Source organism: Sinohyriopsis cumingii, chromosome 15, assembly GCF_028554795.1.
Source record: "Sinohyriopsis cumingii isolate HCF-2022 chromosome 15, ASM2855479v2, whole genome shotgun sequence".
Classification (NCBI taxonomy): Eukaryota; Metazoa; Mollusca; class Bivalvia; order Unionida; family Unionidae; genus Sinohyriopsis; species Sinohyriopsis cumingii.
The window spans coordinates 53,050,869-53,070,293 of NC_142975.1; the positions used below are offsets into that span (position 1 = coordinate 53,050,869).

The following is a 19,425-nucleotide window of genomic DNA, read 5'->3' on the forward strand; positions in this document are numbered from 1 at the left end:
GACGGGCTAGCTGATTCAAATTCAACACAAGCTGCAAGAATCTCTCACTGAAATCCAAGTCCTGTTGAAAACGGAATCGGCAAGTGTGAGGGAGCCATATCAGATTGAGGTTGGTGAGAAACTCCATACCCAGATGGACAAAACGCTGAGAATGATGAGACTTTTCCAGTAATTAAAAACTTAGGTGATTCACAAGTGATTGGAGATCATTTCTGTCCTTAACAAGAATAGAACTTGCCATGTTTTTGGAGGATGTTGTCCAATTATGCTGCCATTACCGTTGATGATAAAGACTGGAACACTGACAGTGCAATCTGTGATTTTGATATAAACCCAGGGGATGATGTCTAGATGCTAAGGTAGGACTTGAAACTGAAAAACCATGTTGCAGTGAGCAAAAATGGAGACATTCCCATGATGTTAGGTGGACTGGGGCGTGAAAATGTGTCGTTCAGATCAAGACTGATTGCATCCCTACTGTCATCTCTGTACAAGTCAATGACCCTCGACTGTGGATAAGCCATAAACATATGGTAAGCCAGAACAACTGGTTTGCCAGGAGTATGGGGGGCATGGTTGCCATCTGTGCAGAATGCAATCTGACCATGTGGGACCTGCCACACTGGTGGCATGGCTGGACGGCCAGATTTTTCACTAATATCCCCATCATAAGATGGATTTCTTACTGAAGGTCGCAGGAGATGGATGGATCTCTAAGAATCCTTTAGATCTATGGAGACTGAGCCATAATCATGGCTGGCCATATACATCTATAAACAGAATCCCCAAACTGGGAGAGCTGGCCTAGCTGGGATGGCTTTGGAAGGAAAACTCGTATTGAAAGAAGGATCCAATGGATATTGAAAAAACCTCATGCACCAGGACTTACATGCCCAAAGTCCTGGCTCAGACATGCAGGGGGACTTGTGCTCACTGGGCTCCTAAAATTGGGGTGGGTGGGTGGGTGGGGGGACACTCCTTAAACCAGTCAGAAAAACCTCTAGAAGCAAGTGGCAAGCAAATTTCTACCCATGTTTACAACGTGAGTAGAATTTGGCCTGAATTTAATAACTGCATCATTGTCTCCAGAACCAGATGATGCATCTGTTCAAAGATGGTAGATGGCAAAACCTCAATGTTTGGTTCCCCCATTTTGCTAAATCTATAGCTGACTGTAGTAGATGTCACACTTTAGGTGGAGGGGGAGACCCCAGCAATGTCCCCCCATAAGGTTTGCAAGAGATGCTGACTTTGCATGTATGCTTAAGATATCAACATTATCTTGCGAGATTCGTTTCTTGTCTTTCCCATTGGTTTCTTTATGTAAAATTGCAGTCCAGAATTCTTCTGATGCATGTGCTGCAGGGAAGAGATGAAGCACATTGGTAGACAAGACTTTAATATTTTCCGTCCATAAATTTCTTGCATTTAATACACTTGGTCAACATGTTTCACTAAAACAACACGAGACAAAAATAAATTAACAATTCAGCATGTAAAGAAGTCACTAATACAACATTTGTTACTAAAGGCTGTGAATGAAAACTTGCATTTAACGATAGTGTGTTGTATATCTGATCTAAATAGATAAGTCAGAAAATATGACAAATTCACAGAAAAATTGGAAAGATGTACAATAATGAACCCAACTTTAGAGAAATGATTAATACAAACAAAACGTCAAAATTCCTGGGTGGATCGCAAATTTAGATGCAGATATTAAAGTGGATAGTTGGGAGGTAACAAATGATGTTAAAAGTATGGAAACAAAACTTAAAAACTAGACACCTGGTGAAGGCAAGGAGAGGCAATGGCAAGAGTTACTGCCCTTACAGATATAAAAGGCAAATTTTTGTTTTTAGTAGGGCTGAATTCTGGAGGTAGCAGGCTTATATCCCTAACATTAATGTTACTGTGGCGCATAAATGAAAGAGAAAAAGGTGCATATACAATTGAACACACAATTGAATATTAATGCTGGTGTGAAACCCCTTTTATAAGTTAAATTGCATAAATGATAAAGAACAGAATGACAATTTCAGAGATTCATATTTCAACAAAACTAATGAAACTGATGCCACAAACATAGCAAGGATAGGGAAATTAAAAATCTACACTTTATCCAAAAACTAAACTGAGTAATTAAATCACAACCAAAAAGTTACCTTAACGCCATATTGAGGATGTTTGTATGGGGTAACATAAAAGGCAAGGTTATGAATAAACGTAACTTAAAATGTAAAAAACTCTCAAAAGAATAAAACCTGGACTCAATAAATATGATGCTCACATTAAAAATGTCATGAAGTGAAAACAATTTTTCTGTCATGTTTAATTTGCACAACTAAAGATGGAGATGTCCAGAAAAAGAATGAGGACTGCCACGCATGTATTGGGTCATTGGATTGACTTTCAGAAATGTCTAGAAAGTCACCTTTTGAAAGGTTGAATTCTCAAGGACTGCTCATGTTAAGAAGGCACAGTTAATCGTAATAGGGAATAACTTTGTCACTATATGTACTTTATTCTGGACAATACCACAGCATGCATGACCTGTTCAATTTAGCAAACTGACTAAACTTTTTGTTGCAGTTTAGAACAAGTGTCCAAAGTGGTCATGTGTACAATTGATTAAAAAAGATCAGAGGATTCTGTCTCAGCTTTTGCAAGCTGGTCATTCATAGCATTGTTGTTTTGAACAATCTGCACTTTGCCTGCAGACCATTGTGGTTACAAAGATTAAATAAAGATTAGTGGTGTTTATTTCTGATTTTGAGATAGTCGTTCACAGCACTGCAGAATTTGAAAATTTTGCCTTCAAAAAGTGGTCACTGGCTATAGGTGGCACCTTATGACAGTGTATTTATGTATTAAAATTGATCCTGCATGATGTCTATGCTCATAAATGACAGGTTATATTGTACTTCCAAATTTACAAATTTCACCAGACAATGCACTGAATGTTTATCAACAATTATATAAAAATTAAAAAACATTCTGTATAATTCTGGATTATTTGTTGCAATTTTTTCCAACTGGTAAATTAGTATTAAACCTTGTAGTGCCTGATATCCTGTACCCTTGGTTATCATTACTAATGAAATCAATGCTTGGGGGAAGTACACCAGGCGAGTTCCATGTCTGCAACTACATAATAAGAGTAATTTACTTAATGAGTTGTTTAACATCTGTCCATTTGCATGAGGAGTACTTATTGTACCTTGTTAAGTGCAGGGTTCTGGTAGGTATTCAATTAAGATAATCAGATCAATTAACTATTAAAAAATATTCCAACTCCTGACCACTTGTTATAATAGCGACCAGCAGTAATTTTCACTGCTGCAACAGATCAGTAATTTGGGATTTAGTGATCTGTCTGTAAAGTTACTAGCCACAAAAAATGGATTAGCAGTAATTTCAAGCCATGTATATTTAATAAAATTTTATCTTTAGGGGTTAGCTGTATTTGAGAGGTAGCTGAGCTTATTTCCTAACAATAATGTGAGCAGGGAAAGTATTTGACAGAGAAAGTAAATGAATATACAGTAAAACCTGCCTTGACAGATCACCCCTGCAAACAAAAATACAGGTAGCCCCTCATAACAGGTTGGTGCAAAATGATCAGTTTTAAAGGTGAAAATTCTACAGGGTTTAAGATGGAAAAAAACACCCACAATTAATGTGTATGCATTTTATTCTTAGTTCTCAATAAAATATTACATTCATTTCATCTCAAAATAATTTCATATTGAAGTAATGATTTCGATCAATCATAAAACATTCACATTAATATTTTTCATTAATATTCATTTATTCTGTCCATATAATAAAGTTACATGTCCATACATGTTAAATTACTTCAAAAGTAGTTACAATCACACAATTAACTATGATAATACATACTCATCCTGTGTATAATTTATTGGTTCTGGATAGGCATTTGGTAAATATGGAATATACATGTACCAATGAATCAAATAAATAAAAGAACCAATCCAGAAACAAAATAAATTTATTAAGACAAAACCAAAAAGCTTAAGCACACCAATGACATAAAGAGATTAACTTGTTAAAACAAAGGGTATAAATGGCTGCACTACAGTGAACAGATGATGGTTTGGAATGTGGGTTTTAATAACAGTAACATCAAAAAAGCAACAAACAACATGAACATTTTACAATGAAAATCAAATCTGGAAAAAAATAATCACCTACTAAAGACAAAGCAAAGACATCATTCAACCCAAGCATTATTTTTTCCTCCAATGACAAACAATGTACCTGACAGCTACAATGACAAATAATGTACCTGACTGCTACAATGACAAAGTAACTGACTGCTACAATGACAATGTCCCCAGTGTTTCCCTTTATGCACATTTGTGCGTCAGGGACGCACGCTGGAGAAAATTGATGCACACATTTTGTTGCCGTGCGTTTTTTTTTTATGCAAAGAATTTGCATAATGCGATCAGGATTTATTTAATATCCAATGCATTGGACAAGGGGTGGCATCATCTATACTTTGAGCATATGCATTGACTGGTTCTCCGCTTTTTTATTCCCTGTGTTGCGCTCCTCTATTCGTATAGCGGAGTGCAATGCAGGGAACATACGAAACAAGGAACCAGACTAGCATAGGCAATTATGATGGAGTAGCTTCCCCTAATCTCGCGAGCTCTCATGCAATTTCCATCGAGCTCAGCAAGATGTCATCTCGATTTTTAACATCAATGCTTCTTGCACTAGAAAGTGATCTCCAGATTAAAACGTTGTGCACTATGAGTCATTAGCAAAGAAAGTGAAAGAAGCACAACACAAAAGAGTAACTGTGGATCTAAATTAATGAACAATGGAGAAAATAATTCCCTTGACTGAATACGGCACATCCATTAGAATTACCAGTGTGACTTCTGATCGCGTGATTGCGAAGACTGCAAAAGTGAATAATCCTTTCGTGACAGAGTTTAAGAATTTATAAAAATCTGCCCTTGTTCGCCACAAAATATCTGGAGAACACATTATAACCCAAGACATTCTTTCACAACAAAGAAATCAGTAAACTTGCCGAGACAAATGTGCTTATCTGGATTACAGTCGGGGGGGGGGGGGCACTGCAGATTTTGTTGGTTTTTAACTTTGCTGCAATAAAAGAAAGATCTTAAAATTCAAGTGTAACTTATTAGAAACAAGATGAATCATTAGCCTCCTTGATTATTGGATAAATTTGTTCTAGGACGATGTACAATGAAACCGATGATAGTATACACTTTATTACAAGCAGTAAATTGACTGCCATTTGGTTAAAAAGATTTATTAGGCTTTTTGTATTGGCTTGTATGTAATGTGTTGGTCTATAATATTGCTTCAAAAAGATTATAAGGATGACTGTTAAAAGTACAACTTAAGAAAAACGAACCAATAAAATTAATCTTTGAATGGACAATGCATTTGTTTGTTAATTGTGCATGTTGGTTTATTTGTATGTTTAGAGAGAGAGAGAGAGAGAGAGAGAGAGAGAGAGAGAGAGAGAGAGAGAGAGAGAGAGTGAGAGTATGTTGTGCAAGTTGCAATATCCTATTTCAAGCTGAAAAACTAGGAGTCAGATGAAAATTTGTCTACATTTTTGACCCCCACATTTTTTATTTGACCCCCAGTTCTGACACCAAAGATTTTTTTTTAACCCTCAGTTTTACACCCCTGGGGGGATACACTGGTACCTGACTGCTACAATGACAATGTACCTGTGACTGTTACAATGACAAACAATGTACCTGACTGCTACAATGACAAACAATGTACCTGACTGCTACATTGATAAACAATGTACCTGACTGTTACAACGACAAACAATGTATCTGACTGTTACAATGAGGCTCTTTAGGAAAGTTTTAAAGTTTCTAACTGTGACATTTATGGAGTTGTGCAGTTTTGCCAAAGACTGAGAAATAATATGAACCAATGAACTGACTGTGTACATCCTTGACTTAAGAAGGAATGGTAAATCATAATTTACAAGACTTAAGCAATGGCTGTTAGTGACATGTACTTTACAAAGGTTTATGACAGTCTGAAGCATACAATGATGTCTGCATGACATGTAGGTTTTTGAAAACCTGTTGCCAGACTCAACTTCTCAACCCTCCAAAGAGCTCTTATTTATAAAGAATTAAGAAAAGGTCAGTGTGTTTATTGCTAATTTTACAATGCAGTCATTCACGTATATTGCCTAATATATATATATATATATATATATATATATATATATATATATATATATATATATATATATATATATATATATATATATATATCTTAGGCAGTTGTTCTTTTCCCTTTGTTAATATAATATATACATAGGCAAGCTAAATTGTAAATTGGGTCAGGGTAACATAGGGTTACATTCAACACAAAATGTGTTATTTCTTAAAGAAAATTAATTATTGGTTATAATAATAGTCCTCATTTTCTATTATTAATCCAAGATGGAACAGTGCCTCTAACATGTTTGTAAATTATAATTTATTCAGTTTGAGAAAGTATATTTTCTTAATGATGACAATAATATCTAATAGTAATAACTGTATCTTGAAATCTCTGATGAATTATGGCATTTTTGTAAAATTCTTGGACTGTAGATAGATGGAACAAATTACTCTTTAAATGTCTTAATTTATATTTAACAATGATGGACACAGTCCATTGCTGTAGACGTGTCTGTATATAAGATATCTATCATCTTTAATGTTTAAAATACTTTTATTTTATATACAGTGGAGCCTCGTTAATCCAGACACATTCGTTCCCAGTGAATATGTCCGGATTAACGAGCTTTCTGGATAATTGAATCATGCACATTTTTATTTTACGATGTCATCACACCGTATACACGTACATGTATATGCTAGCTGTAATTGTACTGTATATTCAATAATGGTTGAAATAAATTAATGGATACTTCTACTGACGTGTGTTTATTTCATATTATTATAACATGCAATTGTACATACATGTACAGTAAATATAAGTTTAGACAATGAACACTTTGTTCATGTCGACACTCTCTGCTTCTCCCTCATACAATTTGCCTTTGATGCCCCGCCGATTCTTGGAATTTTGTAGCCAACCACGAGAATAGGCAAAGTCAGTGATGCCGAGTTGGTCTCCGAGTATCTTTGCCTTGGCAATGAGCATTTCATCGGTGACGGTGGCGTGGTGGGTCCACATGTCTGAGAACCACAAGAAGACGGGCATCATCGACTTGTTGATATTTGGCGTGGCGAGCGCGAGTTAGGTCTGCTGAGTCAGCAGGTATGGAAAATCATTCGCCCGTGTTTTTTTTATTATGTCCACAACTGTCGACATGCCAATGACTAAGGATGAATAAGCCATAATATGCTGGTGTATATCTTGAATGGTACCTTTTGGGTGATCTTTGTGCTGGCAAATCTTTTTTATGCTGGCCGGTATCTCTACTCGTCTACGCTTACTTGATGGTGTTGCCATAATATATGTAAAATGTACAATGAGTACAAACTGATATGTCACGTTACGGTAAACTAATGAAATGCAGTCATTTGTATTAGTCGTATTTTACAGCTGTTATTGTTGCTAATGAGCTGATAATTGACGTCCACATTTTATTCTGATATGAAGCCCTATACTGTCCACAGCTTAAGTCAATTAACTGTATTTGTACAGCCATCAATAAACTATGATTGTTACATACAATTGGTAAACAACAAAGAGGCTTAATAACACACTTAATTTATTTACCATATGTTATGTCAAAAAGCGTGGACAATTTGATCCCAGTGTGATTATTTAACTATTAACACCCCCGTCGGCGACTAGCTAAAACAGACATTGTTTATACACTCGCTGGTTACAACATGGTCACGCTACCTAGTTTTTCCACACACATGATCATGTGATTAATGGATTACTTTAACATACCACTAGAATTTTAACACTCAGAGACTGATACATTGGCACACCTCCAAATTTGCGTAGGTGAATCTGTATTATCCGACTGACTGTATTTTCATATAAGATTTTTCTATTTTTCTTATTTTTGGACATATTATTTCCGGATTATTGATAAAAGTTTTAAAGTAATTTTACACTTTGATCCCCGATTTTGATTTCCGGATCCGGAACACAGATTTCTTGATTAACGGAGCAAATTAACGTTTAGGAATTCTGTTCCCATTGAATTATGTCCAGAAAGCGAGGTTTCTGGATAAACGGAGTCCGGATTAACGAGGCTCCACTGTATATGATTTAATTTAGATGTATGGACTACTATTATTAAGACTTTAAGGTCTTAAAATAAGCAATATAATAGTACCAACAAGTTTTGTAATATTCAGGCAAAATTTATTTCCCTGGAATACAAAGTGAAAAATGTAATAAGAATTTATGGTATTGCAAATTCAATTCCAAATAATCCTAGAATTTTTTAACACAAGTCCTAATGATTAAGGTTCTGAACATGCTTGAGTGGTATTATAAAATAAATCCAACACTGGAAGTGTTGACATCGCTTTGTCTTGTGATGTGCCAACATTTTTTTGTTGAAATTTCAGTATAAATTCAAGTCTCTATTTCCATGAAAGTTATCAGGGCACTTTGTGTTTCCACACAAGAAATAATTTGAATAATTCCTAACCAAATAATGTACACAATAATAACTTAATTCTGCTTGGCTATTAAAGCTTGAATGAACAATCTTTCCAGTGAAAAGATTATATAGTCCTCTGCTGGACATGAGGTCACAATTAACATTTTCTAAAATAAAACTATTACCTAATGGAAAATAACATTTTAGAAATATCGTAAATGTTTACAAAATAAAATGTTAGTTAAAATTAGAAAGTTTGTTACAAAAATTATAATACATAAACTTGGCTAAGTCAGGTACACCAGTTAAATTGTATGGGAATTCCAATAACCTAGACCCAGACCCAATAAACATGTACTTCTATTAATAATGATCTGACATTAAACCCATATACATAGAGAACATCTTAGCTATGTATCAGTTGTTAACAATAAATAAAATAAATAAATAATTCAGGTCAAGTAGAAAATGAACTTGATTTTGGAAAAGATTAAGTCTAACATAGAATGTTACACTACAATTAAATAAAAAAGTAAACAAAAAACCAACTAACAAACAATGCAAATTAAATATATATATAACACTTCTGCTCAAAAAGAAAAAGAAAGATTTATGCAATAAAGCTTTCTTGTTTCTATTAATGAAATATACATGTGATAATTTCTTTTACATAAGGTGAAATCTTATCAATGAAACAAAGTATACATGAAACAATACAATATCTACTATTAAACTGTCCTTTCCCATAACATGCCTAATTTGTATTCCTGCAATATCAAACTCCACTTTAATAATCTGATTTTTAGTTTTCAAATTTGCCAATGAAAGTAAGGGGTTGCGATCATTAAACACAATAATCACAGTAGCTGAACTAATATACACTTCAAACTGTTGCAATGCCAACATCAAAGCCAAACATTCCTTCTCGATTGTGGAATACTTTTTTTGGTGCTTATTTCTTCGAAAAATAACATACTTGACGATCTACACCATTTTTATCTTCTTGAATCAATACTGCACCAATGCCAAAACCACTTGCATCAACAGACATTGTAAATGATTGACAGAAAATTGGAGCTGTAAGAACTGGTGCACTCTTTAGTATGGCCTTTAACTTATCAAAAACTTCCTGACACTTTTCAGACAAAAAAAACTTGGTTTTCTTGCTCAACAAATTTGTCAGGGGGTTCAACAGTCATGGATAAATTGGAAGAAAATTTCTGATAGTATCCAGCCATACCCAAAAATTGCATCAGTTGCCTTTCAGTGATAGGCAGAGGGAATTCAGAGATAGCCTTGACCTTTGCACCTACAGGTTTAATGTGTCCATGTCTCACGATAAGTCCTAGAAATGTAACTAAAGCAAGACAAAATTTGCTTTTGGATCAATTAATTGTCAAATTTGCATCAGTGACAAAATCTAACATCTAAGGAATACATAGCAGTTAGCATAATTGGAGTACCTACCTCCTTGCATGGATTAAAGTAACTTACTTTTTCAGCAAGTTGGAACAAATGTCAATGTGCTGAATTTATAAATCTTTCTCTCTGTAAACTTCATTATGTGGCTGCTTGCAAGGGGTAAATCCGACAGATTTTGCACTAGTATACCAGTCACTGGACATGCTAGAAAGGTGACTGCCCTAGAGATGTACTTTGAATCCAAATTTGTTAGTGCCATACAATTCTGGCTGCTAAAAGTGGTGGCCACTGGTCAAGGGGTCATTCAAGAGGAGGAACACTGTATTATTATTATTATTATTATTATTATAAAAGTTGACTTTATTTCATCAACATTTCAATAATTATAATAAATATTATACAATGATTAAACAAGTTTCTCACTTTCAGACTCAGTATCGAAAAAAACAAAAAAAGGTCGAAAATAAATAAAATTACACACAAATTTTGAAAGAAAGAAACTGTACATATATTATCCATGTAAAAGGCACCATTAAATTATTATTTTATCATCTACTCTGCAATGAAATGAATTCATTATTGCACCAGGTTCTCCTGTTCAACTATCTACTGGATTAAAGGGAAGCAACTGAGCTCAATCCCTCACTGAGTAAAGTACCATGACCACAGATATATAACAGTTTGCTGATCCCTACTTCTTCTAGAAAAGAGTCTGTCACATTAACCAGATCTCTGCTGCAAATCAAGAGGTTTAAAAGTGTCCTTTCTTGACATGACTTCTTGTATTCATTTCTTGAAAGCTTCTGCTGGCATCTGATCCTTGGATTCTGCATGCGCCTGGGGTAATACTAACCTGTTGGGAAGAGTCAATCTAGCACTGCCAGGAAGCTCAGACTCGGAAAGAAAAGGCGTTTCTACTACTTCCCCATTTGCTTTTTTTATCTGTAGTACATTTCTTGACAAATCAATAGTGCACTGAAATACAAAAGTATTTTTATTTTTATTTTTTAAATAACTATTTTCAGTTGAGTAAATCTGTTTACTTGTATTAAGAGAAACTGCAGTTAAACATAAAGCACATTTATTCATTTGTTTCTTAACTACAAAGTGCATTTAAAAATTATGCAAAGGATAATTCATTACAGTAAAATAAAACAAGAAACCCAAGTTAGCATGATACCGTTTACCTGGTTTATGTTGCTGCAGCCAACTATATTTTGCAATTTTATGATCTTTATCTTATAACTATTCCAAAGAATCTTAATATGTTGTAACAACAGACTGAATTTAAGTGTGGGCAAAAACTGTATTCAGGGAAAATGGCAGAATGATGGTAACACACATGGTCAGTGACAGTTAAAAGTAGCTATTGGTCGCTGAATGATATCATTTATTTATACATGTATCAATTTTATGTATTGTAATGTAAATCACATGTAAGCCCTTTTTCATTTTAGCTTAATCACAACAATTTTAAAATTCTTTATGTCTTTTCAGATACAGAACAAACATGGCTGATCAGAAATATGCCAGATTACATACAAAATATTTGCAAATATCATTCTTAATTTAACCCACCTGAGTTTTTGGCAAGCAAACTTTACAAACAACATTTAATCAAAATTTCTTAGGACTGATTCTCTACTGACTGAAAAGAATTTTTAGGAATTCAAGATAAGACCTTTTCTTCTTTTTAACTGCTGAGTGTTAAATCAATTCATATTTCTGAACAATAACAAGATTTTCCTCCTGGTGTATGGAAATTCGATAGGTGGCAACCTGGTTATTGTTGGAGATTTCAACTTTCACTTAGAGTGTCCTGGAAACCCATAGACATCAAAACTCCTAGATTCCATTCATGTTTTCAACCTCAAACAGTCAGTTAAACAACCCACCCATAAACATGGTCACATTTTAGACTGGATTCTTCATAGACCTGATGATAATATTCTACAGTCCTCCCTGGTGTTCCACGAATTTGCATCAGATCACCCCTGCATTGTATGCCATCTTGACATATCAGTCCCTAACCCTCCACCTTTATTTACTACGAAGAGAAACCTCAGATTCCAACATCACTGCTGCGTGAGTGATTAGATCCAATATTGCCTTCATTAACTGATGTTATTAATACCTATTTCATCCGGGGAATTCCCATCATTTTTCAAAACTGCCATTGTAAAGCCTCTGCTGAAGAAACCAACACTCAACCATAATGATTTAAAGAACTACCACCCAGTTTCTAATCTCCCATTCATGTCAAAAAGCTTAGAAAAGCTTGTTCTATCCCAACTCGTATCTCATCTGAATTCAAACAGTTTTTTATAGCAATGTACAGTCTGCATATCACCCTTGCCAAAGTACTTAAACTACTCTTCTGAAAGTAGTTAATGACATTCTCTCTGCTTTGGACAGCAGAAAGATTACAGTCCTCACCCTCCTTGATTTGTCTGCAGCATTTGACACAAAAGACCATGATATATTACTTCACTGTCACCAGCATGTATTTGGCATTCACAATACAGCCTTATTGTGGTCCAAGTCCTACTTGGTCAACAGGACACAAATTGTGTCTGTAAATGGAATACACTCCAGCCCAGTTGATTTATGTTGTGGTGTTCCATAGGGGTCTGTCCTTGGACCTGTTCTCTTCATTCTATACACTCAGCTGCTCTCAAGTGTCATAGATCATCATCCAGTGTCTCATTAATTGTACGCTGATGACACCCAAATATACAAATCTAGCCATCCAACTGCTGAAGTTGATGCTACCATCCAAGGTGTAGAGAGGTGCATTTCCAATTTGAAATCATGGATGACATGTAACAAGCTGCAGATGAATGATGATAAAACTGATGCCATTCTGATTACAACAAAAAGATTTTCTCATTCACATCCTTTACCTCATATCAATAAACATCAGCAACACCAACATTAAATTCACACAGTCAGTATGAAACCTAGGAAAAGCACTTAGAGCTTCTAAAGATTAGGTGCTATACAAAGTCCTCATTTTTATTATTATTATTTTAAAAGTAGAGGCTTTGGTGGCCATATTGGAAATAAGATGTGCACCATTTTCATTTATGACAAACTAGACAATCCTACAAGTATTTAGGTGAAAGCCCTGTGTGAACATGACCATCCATTCAGATTTAATTGTAATTAGGTGTTCTTTACATGGTTGCCAGCTTGGACAGATTTAACTGTAAGTAGGTGTCCTTTACATGATGGTGTCATCTTGGACAGATTTAACTGTAATTAGGTGTCCTTTACATGAAGGTGTCATCTGGGGCAGATTTAACTGTAATTAGGTGTTCTTTACATGAAGGTGTCATCTTGGACAGATTTAACTGTAATTAGGTTTTCTTTACATGAAGGTGTCACCTTGGACAGATTTAACTGTAATTAGGTGTCCTTTACATGAAGGTGTCACCTTGGACAGATTTAACTGTAATTAGGTGTTCTTTTACATGAAGGTGTCACCTTGGACAGATTTAACTGTAATTAGGTGTCCTTTACATGAAGGTATCAGCTTGGACAGATTTAACTGTAAGTAGGTGTCCTTTATATGAAGGTGTCATCTTGGGAAGATTTAACTGTAATTAGGTGTTCTTTACATGAAGGTGTCATCTTGGGCAGATTTAACTGTAATTAGGTGTTCTTTACATGAAGGTGTCATCTTGGGCAGATTTAATTGTAATTAGGTGTTCTTTACAGGGTGTCACCTTGGACAGATTTAACTGTAAATAGGTGGAAGAATCAATGTATCTTCTTTATACCTCACTCACACTGACACTGCATACAACACCTCAGACCCTCTTACCAGATATGTGTTTATAAAAGGTACATTGTCTTCGTTTATGTTTTGTTTTCTTCTTTTACTGCACAACAGCACATGCCCTTTTGGGCGCAGGCGACGTAAATCCAAGTAATCAATCAATCAAAAGCATAACTAGGTCTTTTACTGGCGAGTCAAATGGGGTAAAGAGCCCTGCTAAAAAAGACAAGCCATGGCAGCCAACCAATGTTGAATTGATAGTAGCATCTGAACTAACATTTTTTTCAGTTGTAAGTCTGGTAGGCTAAACACTGCACCACTTTAGTTTCTTACTATTCAAAACCAAATTTTTCTTCTTTTAATCAGTGACCTTTGACCTCAAAATTAATTCTTTCTTAACCAACTTGTAAGTTATCTGCGAACTTGATAAAGTTACACAGTCGATAACTGAAATTTTTCTGCAGAACCATTTTTCTTTTATTCAGTGAGCTAGACCTTGGAACATTTTACCCTCAGATTGATATGTTACTTCTTTATCCCAAGTGCAAGCTGTCCACAAAGTATGGTGAAGGTCTGTGATGTAGAACTAATGTTTCTGTGCAGTAATAACGTGTCTTCTTTCAAACACAGTGACCATGACCTATTCTTTTTAGACTTATCATTTAAACCCCACAATATTATAGATTTCTTTATTATCCATAAAGTTTGTTCAAGGACATTACTCTAGAATAAAAGTTATTGTGTTTTTCTCTGAGCCATAATAACTTTAATCTTTGATCATCTGACCCCAGTATCAATAGGGCTTTTCCAAAGCTAAAGCCCTCAACAAATTTTGGTCAATATATGTAGTCTAGAACTGACCTTTGACCTACTGATCCCCCAACTGGCTTATTTCTTACTCAATGTGCATCTCATCCACAAATCTTTGGTCCAGATACTTGGTCTACAATGGTCTACAATTGTAATTTTTGAGCAAAAACCTTTTCATCAGTCACTGTGACCTTGATCTTTGAGCTGAAACTAAGAGGCTCTTATCTTAGCCCAAGTGCCAGCCATCCACTAAGTTTTGTCAAGGTTTGGGATTAAGAACTAATATTACTATGCAAAATATTTTTCTTATTTCAGTCAGTGACCATGATCTCTGGCTATGAAATAGGTAGGTTTCCTACTTACACCAAGTGCACGCCATTCACCAAGTTTGGTCCTAGTATGTGATGTCTGAACTAATGTTACTGTGTGGAAATCATTTTTCTTCTTGCAGTCAGTGACCTTGACCCTATGAAATCAAAAGGCTTTTTCCAAACACCAAGTGTAAACCATCCACAAAGTTTGGTACATGTATATAGTTGGGAACTTGAGAAGTGCAGGTACCAGTTATTTGTGTACAAAAATTTACTTATAGTAATTTTTATCAGGCACTTGCTGTCCAAACCTGCCTAAAACTGAACTCCACTGAGAAAAACATTTTTTTGTTCTAACATTTCTTGGTCTGTTATTAAATCTGAGTATATTCCCAATCTACTGAATCCTAGCCCAATAATTAGGGACGGGGTAAAAACTTTTTTATGCTAACATGCTTGTCTGAAATCACATCCTAATCATTTCCCAAGTTTTAGTTAGGATCACAATGGTGTATGAAGTTCATACCCTTCAATAATAGATACTAAAGATGTTAAAAGTAGGAGCTCAAAGGTTGCCCCTGATTTTGTGTCACATGTAATAATGTTTTAAGTACTAATGAAAAAAACCTGGAAAGTTAGTTACAGTAACCCATTTTTAGTGAATGATGCCTGTCCATACCAAAATGAATCAACAATGCAACTTTGGGGGAAAAATTTTTCCAAAGCAATGTTAAATAAACCAAGCAAAGTAGATAAAAAAGACAGTACTGAGGCATCCAATACACCTTCATCTCAAGATGCACTAACACTGCAAATTTTTAGTTTAAATAGGTTTACTGAAATAAGAGTTACGCCTGGACAAGATGGACAGATACTTTCATACACAAATGGACTGGCATCCATGTGCTTCTTCCCACTTCTACAAGTATAAAAAAATGAAAGAACATTACCATATTCCTTTTAATAAAGTCTAATCCTAGTATCATTTCCACTGGCTGGTCCTCTAAAATTGAGAATGATGATGGGAAGACAACTGAATTTATCTCGATGTCAACTGCAAAAATTATGAATACAGAAAACCATTTAACGAGAGAATATCTATATATGAAATTACATAAGTTAAAGAAGTTAAGAAATGTGTGTGCTAGCAAAAAAAGAAATGGACAGGAATATTAAGGAACCAATTCAGCAGTTATTTCTGTGTCATGCTAGGTTTGTGAGAAAAAGAGAAAGAGCAAGACAGATGGAAAAATGGATATATATTGTAGCCAAAAAGATACCTGAAGAACAGAACTCTTTTAAGCAATCAATGGTCTTTAATGATCATGTTCTCAAGTTCCCTATAATCAACAATTCAGAAGAAATTAACCTGCACTGAGCATCCACCTGTTTCAACAGGATGCTTTCTCTACTTTACAAAGGTCAAAGCTGAATATAAGATTGAATAAATTCAAAACTTCAAAATATTTACATCAAGCAAAGAACATAAATAAAATTGTATAATTTGTGTACTTTAAAATACAGATAGGCTTGAGGACTTTCTACTTGTAATTAACTCTCTCTGTGTGCAAAACATATACTAATTTCTGATTAGCTTTCTCTCTGTGCAATACATGCACTAATTTCTGTACTCAAAGCATAGTATGTGTGAAGACCTTCTATTTCTGATTAACTCTATGTGCAATACATACACTAATTTTTGTACTAAAAAATATAATACATTTCACGACTTTCTATTTGTGACACATCCAACCAAATACTGTAAATTCATGGGATACCTATTTTTGTGACATAGACAATTTAGTGCACTTAGTGACTGCTACAAACCAAGACCCAGCAACCGATGATCCCTTCTTGAAAAACAATCTTGTTCACAAAATCAAGAGAAAATATAGTCATTTTTTTTTTGTACAAAGAAACTTGATACCCATTAAAATAAATGAATTTACAATACCAAGGTTATGGTGAGCTTACCTGTATGAATACGTCCTAAAATTCTCTGTGTACCGACACCAACAGCAATTCCTGCCCATCTGAGGTCCACAAGATCAATTATTTCACACCGTACAGCACAAGGCCGATTCATGATTGTCATCTGAGCTCCTACAATCAAGTGATAGTATCAGGTCTCAGGAAATCTTTACAGGTTCTTAACAATGGTTCATAATTGGCAAAATAAAATCCATTTCTCAAAAGAGATTTTGAAAAGTTTCTTCCACTTAGAACACAAATATGGATATCCACAGATAGTTAGTCTGGAAATTTGTGACACTGATTCTATAGGACATATTTCAAATTATTTTTTACATTAAAATTAAACAATAATAAGATTCAGCATCTACAAGTACCAGCATTAACAATTCTGTTTTTCCTTTTAGTGAATTGTGGGCATTTTCTCCTGGCAACCAACTGGTTTTAAATTGAAACTTCTTACTGTAACTGACACATATCCTCATATATTACAGCCCTTTAATTATCCTGATGTGCAAATACTAAATCTAATAGAAAACCTCAGTAGGTGTAATTTTTCTTCTCCATGATGTTATATACGTAAAAATATTATTTATTATCTTTACAATCAAAATCTAAAAGTGTCTCTGTATTAAATTCTGCATAAAAGTTTATAAAACGAAAGGAAACAAAAACTATCAATTGGAAAATACATTCTTCTAGTAAATTATGTTTCTCTGAGAATACTTACACAATCATACTAAAACTAAAGATAAACTCCACTACCTCCCAAATAAAGCAAATGTAGTAAGACAAATTTCATCTCTCCCATTCAATGAAACAAAATCTTACTCATTAGCATTCCTTGCGACTGCTATGTGGCTGTATATCCATCAACCAGATGCTTACCAGTTTTGACTGGATCTTGCATCACCTCCTTCCCAAAGGTTTCAATCAAGGAGAGGGAACAGATAACCACATTGATGGCAACCTGTTTTTAGTTATGAATCTAAACCGCATCATTAGGATCATAGAACAATCCAATCCAAACTTAAAGTGCACGCAACTCATTCACCCTGCATGCTGAAGCAACAGATATTTTTTAAAAAAAATACATTTTGTATGATAACAGCTTCTGCAAGGTTTTAGCTTCAGGCTTGATGTGAGCCATGCAAGAACCCAAAACAAGTTTCATTCAGGAAATAGGGTGAGAGATTTTGACTGAAAGACCTCTATAGCAACCAATTTCCATTCCACCATGATGCCTGAATGTGTCAGAGATCATAGCAGTAACTTTTGCAATAGCTGATGGTTCACCCAAGACCTGTCCCACCTGACAGTTATCCAAATCAATTTGCATTTCTGACCTTTTATTTCTGTATCCTCTGTACCAGAACAATAGTGGGGTGGGAGGAGTAGACTCAAAACCCATCATGACTAACTGAAAGTGTGCCCATGCCCTGGGCTTTTGGGCCCAGGACTGGGGAGACCAAGGTGGACTTTTGAAGTTAATGAGATCAAGACTGGTAAATAGAATAGTAGCAGGGTAGGATTCGATTCAAATGACTGAAAGTGTTTATATGAACTATGCTTCTGGGCCCAGGACTGGGGAGTCCAAGATGGGCAGTTTAGGTTAATGAGAATGAGATTGGTAAACAATTCCATGACCAGGTGGATCAAATGCTGGGATAGATTGAAAATTGACCAGTTCAAAACAAACCCCATTTGACTCCACTGGGAAAGAAGAATGCTTCTGCCCTTCACCAAAGATGAACTTGTAATGTGCTTTTGGAGATCAACGTATGCCACATGATCATCATGAATGCTAATGAATTGATGTTGAATTTAAATAGGAGTGCACAAAACTGGTATACTGTTCTTGATAACTCAAACTAAAGAAACATAAGTTTGTGGAAATAAGCACAAATTAGGCCCACAGTGACCACAAATTTTTTCTGAATCAATGCGCAATCTCCATTTTGATATTTGGCCAGTAAGATCATCTTTGAGCCAGCCGAGGCGTATGATTTGCCCAAGTCTTCTGTTGGCTTTGGGTACAGGATATAATCTTGGCATAAAAGCTGAGACAGTTTGGTTTATGAACTCTATCCACCGCCTGCTTTTTGAACAACAATCAGATCTCCTTCTGCAAAAAACCTGCCTTTTCCCAATCAGAGAGCACGATCATCTTGTTGAAATAGATCAATTAAAGACTGCCAAAAATGAAAGTGTCCTGTGGCAATGGGTAGGTTGTTTACGGTTGTTGCAATGGCAAATCTGTGACAACTGTCTTGGGGATGGAGGAACCTTGCTTTCTATTCCCTATACCAATTTGTTTCCAGAACTGTGGAGCCTGTTGCCACCTGAAATTTGAGGTCAAAACTGTTGCTTCAGGTTAATGTTTAGCTTCTCTTTTGTTTGCAGCCAATAGTTTTTTCCATTTGGTTAAGACTGAATCTGTCTCACTGGCAAGCCAGAGAGGCAGTTCTTGTGTTGCCTGCTTCCACACTTTCTCATTTCCACCAAAC

The 19,425-nt window shown here is 35.2% G+C and overlaps 1 protein-coding gene across 2 annotated transcripts in view; it reads right to left on the reverse strand.

Moving 5' to 3' along the window:
- Positions 1-3,676: 3,676 nt before the first annotated feature.
- The window catches only part of LOC149781803 (uncharacterized), a 40,896-nt gene continuing 25,147 nt past the window's right edge, over positions 3,677-19,425 (reverse strand). For both annotated transcript variants that reach the window (XM_089935967.1, XM_089935968.1), the window contains exons 6-8: positions 16,922-17,050; positions 15,898-16,001; positions 3,677-11,020 (exon numbers count right to left, since the gene is read on the reverse strand). In XM_089935967.1, the coding sequence (XP_089792093.1) occupies positions 10,832-11,020; positions 15,898-16,001; positions 16,922-17,050 (422 nt within the window). In that variant the 3' untranslated portion in view covers positions 3,677-10,831. The remainder of the gene's footprint in view (positions 11,021-15,897; positions 16,002-16,921; positions 17,051-19,425) is intronic.